The sequence below is a fragment of the Vulpes vulpes genome, chromosome 13 (assembly GCF_048418805.1).
Source record: "Vulpes vulpes isolate BD-2025 chromosome 13, VulVul3, whole genome shotgun sequence".
NCBI lineage: Eukaryota > Metazoa > Chordata > Mammalia > Carnivora > Canidae > Vulpes > Vulpes vulpes.
The window spans coordinates 146576613-146583500 of record NC_132792.1 but is presented as its reverse complement, the minus strand read 5'-3'; the positions used below and the strand labels follow the sequence as shown (position 1 = coordinate 146583500).

General features: G+C 63.5%; 1 protein-coding gene across 1 annotated transcript in view; it reads left to right on the top strand.

Annotated features, from left to right (window-relative positions):
- Window positions 1-891: 891 nt before the first annotated feature.
- LHX4 (LIM homeobox 4) overlaps window positions 892-6888 on the top strand; it is a 45882-nt gene continuing 39885 nt past the window's right edge. The window contains exon 1 of the mRNA XM_026001067.2: window positions 892-1246. Within this exon, the coding sequence (XP_025856852.1) occupies window positions 1171-1246 (76 nt within the window). The 5' untranslated portion in view covers window positions 892-1170. The remainder of the gene's footprint in view (window positions 1247-6888) is intronic.

Sequence of the window (6888 nt, the reverse complement as noted above, 5' to 3'; positions counted from 1 at the left end):
GCAGCAGGCAACGCGTGCCCCTCCCGCTGGGGACCCCGCGTCCGCGGGCGCGGCCCCCTCCGCGCACCGGGGGGAGCGGCTCAGGGCGCCCGCGGCTGCAGCAGGCGAGGCCGAGCGGCCTCCGGGGGCGGAGGGCAGGACCCGGCCGCACGGGCGCGGGCAGCCCGGGGACCCGACGGGGCCGGGGAAGGGAGGAGCCGACTTCCCCGCCCGCGCGGCCGCTGCGGGACTCGGCTTCCCCGCCCCGTGCGGGCGGGCCTGGCCTCAGCCGGACGCGGGGCAGAGAAGCGCCGGCGGGAGCGGCACCGGCCGGAGGAGGATGGAGGAGGATGGAGGATGGAGGATGGAGGATGGAGGATGGGGGATGGAGGATGGGGTCCCGGGCGGAGGCAGACCCGAGACCGAGCTCTGCGTGCGGCCCGGGCCTTCGGGGGCCGGCCACGCCCTTCTCCATCCCTGGGGGGACGCGAGCCGCCGGGCAGGGCCCGCGGGAAGGCCCCGGCCCCGGGCTCCGCCGTCCAGGAGCACCTGCCGCCGCGGCCGAGCCCGCCGCATTTATACCCGGGGCGCGAGCCGGGCCGGCGGGGCGCAGGGCGGGGGTGGGGTGGGGAGGCCCGCGAGGCCCCGCCCCGCTCTGTGCGGCCCCGCCCCCCGCGCGGCCCTCCACACTTGGGGCGCCGGGACCCCCGCTGGGGCTGGGGTCCGCGGCCGGCTGCCGGGTCCGGGATTGGCTGGAGGGCGGGCCTCCCTGCGGAAAGCGACGTCACGGCCGTCCCTGCAGTGTGAATGAATCAAAACGCCTGGGTGACCGCGGCCTCCCGGGCGGCCGGCGCGCGAAGGGTGGAGGGGGAGGGGGAGGGGAGGGGGGGGAGCGCGGGCGGGGAGGGAGGAGGGGAAAAAAGCCAGAGCTGCAGCAACAGCGTCTCCTCTCCCCGGGATGTGCACCTACCCGGGAGAGCGAGATCAAAGGGATCTGAGACCGGCTGAGGACCGGCGGGGGGAGGGGGCAGCCAGCCTGTGGAATCCTCCCGGAGAGGCGGAGGGCCCGGCTCCCACCGTGACTTCGGCGGCCTGGTCGGGTTTTTTTATTATTTTCAAATTTCTGAATCCAGCTTAAGCGGCAGAGCGAGAGATCTCCGTAGACTGCGACTCCCTGGCTCTCGCTCCGAGATGATGCAGAGCGCAGCTGTCCCCGCGGAGGGGGCTGTCAAGGGGCTCCCGGAGATGCTCGGTGTGCCGATGCAACGTAAGACACCCCCCTTTCCTCGCTGATTTAATTTGATAACAAGGCAGCCCGCAGCCTTGGCCGGTCCGGGGCGGGTCGGACGCTGCGTGCAGCCTGGACCGAAGGGGCCGGGCGGGGCGAGGGGCCGCCGGCCCCGGCGCAGAGGCGGTCACAGGGCAGGGGCACTGGCCAGGGTGCCTTTAAAAGGCCTGGCTCTTGGCTTTTAGGGCCGAAAGTGAAAGCCTCCCCGATCGTGCTCCAGGCCAGCCGGGGGTACCGAACCCCGCATCTCCAGCCCACGGCTTCTCTAGGAGCGTGGGGAGAGTGCTGTTTGGGGACACCCTGGGAGCGAACTGCAGGCCAGGCCCGAGGGCTGGGGCGGGGGGGTGTCCCTGTAAATCATCCTCCCTCCTGGGGTCACAGTCGGAGCTCGAAGTACGGCTAGTGCAACTTCACCCCAGCCGGCGGGAAGTTGGAGAGCGCGTCCCCCGCCCCCGGGGCTGGCGGCTCGGAAGCCCAGGCCACCCGCTCGGTCCCCGCGCGCTGGGCGTGCGCGCCCGGTGCGTCCTCAGCCGCTGCTGCCCGCGGCGCCCGCAGCCTGCGCGGCCGGGGACTGCCTGGCTCCGCTCGCCCGGCTCCCGCTGGCCGAGGAATGCAGGGGACGGAGAAGCGCCGGGACCAAGTTGTGAACTCGGGGCACAGCCTTCGCGCGAGCGAGGACCTAACCTCCGGGTGGCTTGGACTCGGCAGGGGAGAGGCTGGGGTCCCAGGGCGCTTTGCTCGCCCACCCACTTTCTTTCCCGCGCCCGAAATGAGCAAGACTGCGGGAGCTCGGGGCGTGTTCACCCCGGGGTGTCTGTGTGTCTTCGGGTGTGCGCGCTCAGGCATTTTCCCCGGAGGGAATCTGTCTCTGTCCCGCACTCCCAACCTGAGTCCCCGATGGAGAATCTGTGCAGAGGCCGGAGCAGGTCCCGGGGCACCGCGCGCGCGCGGCGGGCGCCCAGGGAGTCCTGCCCTGCAGGCTCGGGGCGCTGCGGAACACCCCTGCGCACCCGCGAGAGGGAAAGCTTCCCTCGCTCGGCGGGCCGAGGGCTGTGCCTCCGCCCGCGATTTCTTTGGTGGAGCGGTGGCTACATCCTCGAGGTTTATCGTAAGTAAATAAAATAATGGTGTCTACCTACGAACTAGGAGGGCGCGCGGCTGCGCCCTCCTGCGCCCTCCTGCGCCCGGGCTCTCCGCGGCAGGGATTCCGCTTGGGCCATACCTCAAAGGGCAGGTAGGTCCCAGGCCTCCCTGAGAAGTTTTTGAGAAGGAAGTAGAGGAAGTTCGCTTCACCTACATCTATTTAGGTTGTCCTTTGACTATATCCTGCAGTTACCCTTTGTGTCTTTTCCTATCGGCCGTTGGCAAAGAGTTCCACGTCTGCAGCACGCTTGGGAAGTTTGCTGCTGACCTAGGTGTGTCTGTAGAAGGCTTTGGGGGTTCGCTGCTGCCCTGACTGCCCCCACCCCACCCCCACCCGCCACGGGCAAGGAGGGAGTGCCTTCTCGGCCCCTGCGATAAACAGAAACACAAACCCTGGCAAAGGAGCTCCAAGTCCTTGGGATGATTGAGGAGGCGAGTGTGTGAGTGGGTGGAAGGCGAGTGTGTGTGACTCGCTTCCTTGTTACCCAGCCGGTCTGTGCTGTAATAGTTGTGGTCCGTAGGTGGCCTATCAGGACTGCAAAGAAGGGTGGCAGGCTCTGCTGTCACAGCCTTTCTTAGGATGCTCAGCACACGCTCTTGGATTGTCTACTTTTTGTTTCCCTTACTCAGGGACAACTTTGATTTCGGCATCAGGAACTCAGTTTCCTAAAATGCCTCGAATTTGCCTTCAGAGCTACAGTTCACCAGGGCTTGAGTCTGGGTTCCAACTGTGAAAAACTCAATGAAGTAGAGAATGGGACTCTCATCCTAGGGTCACCCAGCAGAGGCAATGCTGAACCAGGAGGGGCTGGTCTGCCCTTCCTTTTGTTTTGCCCTGAGTTGGTGGCCTGGGTTGAAGGAGGCAGTGGCCAAAATTGAGGTGCCCAATCCCTGAAGACTTTGGGCTCCAGCTTTTAAAATTTTATTTTGGGATGCACATGGAGCATACTTATTCCCTTTCAGCAGATGTGGCTGCTGAGCATCAAGCTGTTTGTGTAGAGAACAGGGCATAGGTGGGGTGTGGTGCCCCCATACACATACACAATACCATCCTCTTCTCTGGGATACCTGGCCCACTGGCCTAATAACTTGCTGTGGGGGTGGGGGTCAGGTGGGGACATGCCCTTGGGGCTGGGGAAGAAGAGTAATCTCAGGCCTGTGGGTGTTTAAACTTTGGGAGAGAGGAGACAACAGAAAGGCTCTCCCTCAAGGGTTCTTCCAACCCCACAACTGGAAGGTTTGAGTTGCCCACCTCCCACCCGACGCATGCATATACATGTCCAGTTTCTTTACCTTTAGCCACCACAGATGGAGCACTTCGGGGCATAGATACACAGATCCTCCAACCTTGGTCTCTATGGGGCCCTGGCCTCACAGGGGCATTTCAGGAGTTTGAATCCAGTTTGTTTCAGGGGCAGTCAGAATATCTTTTGGGGGTAGGTGAGGTCCCCTCCCTTAAGGAAAGTGTTACCAAGTGGTGTAATAAATTCTCCCTTGGCGGGCTTATTCCTTGCTCTCTGACAACCCCACCTCTTGCCACTGCTCGCTCCTGGGTGGGCTCGTCAGCATGGTGGCCCTCCTCCTGCTTCCCCCGTGCAGGGGTTGCAGGGCCCATGAAACCCCCACCTGGACAGCTCCAGGGCAGCCTGATGGGGCCCATGGTCCGCTCAGACTTCTCCAGACAAGCTTGAAGATTTTCATCTGTTTGAGGGGCATCAGCGTGGGACAAGAAGCTTGGGAAAAATCGGGCAGGCAGGAGGAGTCTGGGAGTGGTTGGGAGAGCAACCTGGGGTAGAGAGGCAGAGCCCCACCCCCTTAAATCTCCCACAGGTTGGTGGGCACCAACCTGGTCAATGTTTTCTAAGGAACTCAAAACCCCTGGCTCCTTGCTCTGGGTGGTGGGAGCGCAGTTTATAGGAGGCTGCACCCTCAAGGTCACGTACAGCATGAGCCCAGGGCCTTGGGTGTTTTTTTTGTTTTTGTTTTTGTTTTGTTTTTGTTTTGCTTTGTTTTTTTCTGGGTAGGTAGATAGGTTCAGAAAGGGATCTTGTTCCAAGCTAGCGGGTCCTAGCTACTTGGCCATGATTCGGGTTGCAGGTCTCTCTTTCTGCACGCAACCTGCTTCTGCTCGGGTCTTCCTCACCACCTCCCTCTGGGCTGTAGAAACTCCAGGTCCAAATTCCCACAGCTCCTGACCGACCTAGGGGCAGCGTTGAATTCCACAATCACCTCCCAATCCTCCTCCAAACCTGTTTCCTCCCGGAACTCATTGGTTTCCCCATGCATCTCGGCCCTGCTGGCCCCCCTTGCACGCCAAGACAATCGGAACAGTGAGGGACACACAGGGAGATGGGCGTTTTATCCGCCCCTTGCCGTAGGTTTTGGCCTATCTCCCGGATAAGTTTCCTGGGGCACCAAGGGAAGGGATTGCCCCCCTTTCCCATAGCTAGCTGGAGAGCTAGCCAACCCAGGTGGGAGAAAAGAGCGACCACTGGGTCCAGGCAGGGAGTGATAAATGGGGAGCATGTACCGGGCATTTTGCATCCCACCCTTGTCTCCTAAAATATCTACTTCTTGCAGCTCTTGCGAACTCTGAAGCTGTGGGTAAAGGGCGTTTGATTTTGTTCGTGGTAAGATCTGTGTGAAGAACTTCTCTAGGACAGCCAACTACCCTTTCTTCTCTTTTGGGGTGCTTGCTGGTGCGTGGGGTAAGTCTTCCAGCACCAGCGGCCCGGGTGTCCTCACTCCTGATGCTATCATCCTTCTTGCAACAGACTATTTCTTAAGGGGTGAAATGGCCAGGAGTTCTCTCAAACTTTGGAGCAGCAATTTGAGCTTCTTTCCACTCCTGCCTTTTCTGGTGGTGCCGAAAAGAAAAACAAGAAACAATTTATTATATGATATATACCTCCATATATTTTATATATGGAGAGAGAGAGACAGAGAGATATTGATTGATTCAGATACCCATACAGAAAGCAGCCCCGGGCACCACAAATCTCCTTCCCCGCGTCACAAAAATATTGTCAGGCACGATCGGAGCCAACTTTTAAAGGTCACACTGGTGGCTGTCCCCCGGGCCGGCAGACTTGGGCCTCCTGGAATGGGGATTCAGATTTCCCCACCTGGAGGAGGTCACCCCAGCTTCACCCTACCGGGGGTGGGGGGGGGGACACTGGGAGAAACCCTGGTGACTAAGGCAGCACCTCGCGGTGGAGACGGGTGGCCGAGGGCGCCCGAGGGGCTGGCGGGCTCGGGCCTCCCCGGTTCCACTGTCTGGATCAAAGAGGGGAGCGGAGGGGAGCCCTCCTTGATGGGGCGCGGCCGCGGGGCGCTCAGGGAGCGGGATTAAGGATTTAACCCGGACCCGGAGGGGGCAGGCGGGGCGCGGGAGCGGGGAGGTCTGCCCTAAGCGGTCCCCAGTATCCGGGGAAGATGGAAAGTCGGGACCGAGAAGAGGAAGCAGGACCTAACTCGTGATGTCTTCTCGCTGGGCCGCGGTGCGGGCTCGTGGAGACCCAGGGCCCGGCGGGGCTGGGCGGGAGCGGCGTCCTTGGGTGCAAGAGCGCGACCTGCGTGACCCTGGCGCCACCAGGGCGCAGCTCCGCCGCCCCGCGGGCAGGCACCTGGGGGTCCCGGGGCCCGGGGAGCGGGCGTTTGCTGCGCCCCTGCGGGTGCCGTGTTGCGGCTCGACGCGCGCCCTGGGTGTTGAGCGCTTGCGGGTGGAAGCAGGTGCGGACAGGACGGTGCATCTGGGGGAGAGCCGGCCTTTTGCACACCGCGACCCGCACCCCGAGGTCGTGCCTGCGCAGGGGGCGAGGCACGGACGACCTCTGCGTCCACCGCGCGCCTCCTTCGCCGTTCGGGCGCCCCGGCCCCTTCCAGACCCTGTGCACCTTGCGCGGTCCAGTTCTCGGCTTGCTTTCCTGAGCGGCCCCGAGCGAGCGGGGACTGGCCAAGCCGGGGTCCCGTTCCTGCCCCTTTGGGGCGGCGGCAGAGGCTCTGCCGGCCGGGAGAGGCGCGGTGGGGGGGAGCGCCGACGGCGTGCCCAGCCTGGGGGAGGCCCGGCCGGTACCTCTCTTTCCAGACCGAGTATTGGGCGAGCGCTTGGGAAGACAAAACTAAGCGCCCACGCCAGCGACCCAAGGCTTTCCGGGACTTTAACCTTTGAAAGGCGTTTTTCCCGTTGGGGCGCGGCGGCTCCTCGCGCATCGATCCCGGAGGCAGCGGCGGGTCCGCGCGCTCCGCGCCCCCCGCGCGCCCTGCCCGCGTCGAAGCCTCGGCTCCCGGTCCTGCTCCCAGCGCCTCCGGACCTCGACGAGCGCCCGGAACGCGGCGGGCTCGAGAGAGAGGAGATCTCTACCTGGGCGGCGGAGGAAGTCCTTTCAGTTCCACCTGGGGAGGTGATGGGTGCCGCTCTGTGCCCGCAGAGGCTCAAAGGCGCACCTGCTCTGCGGGGGAAGCCGCGGCCCGTCGGG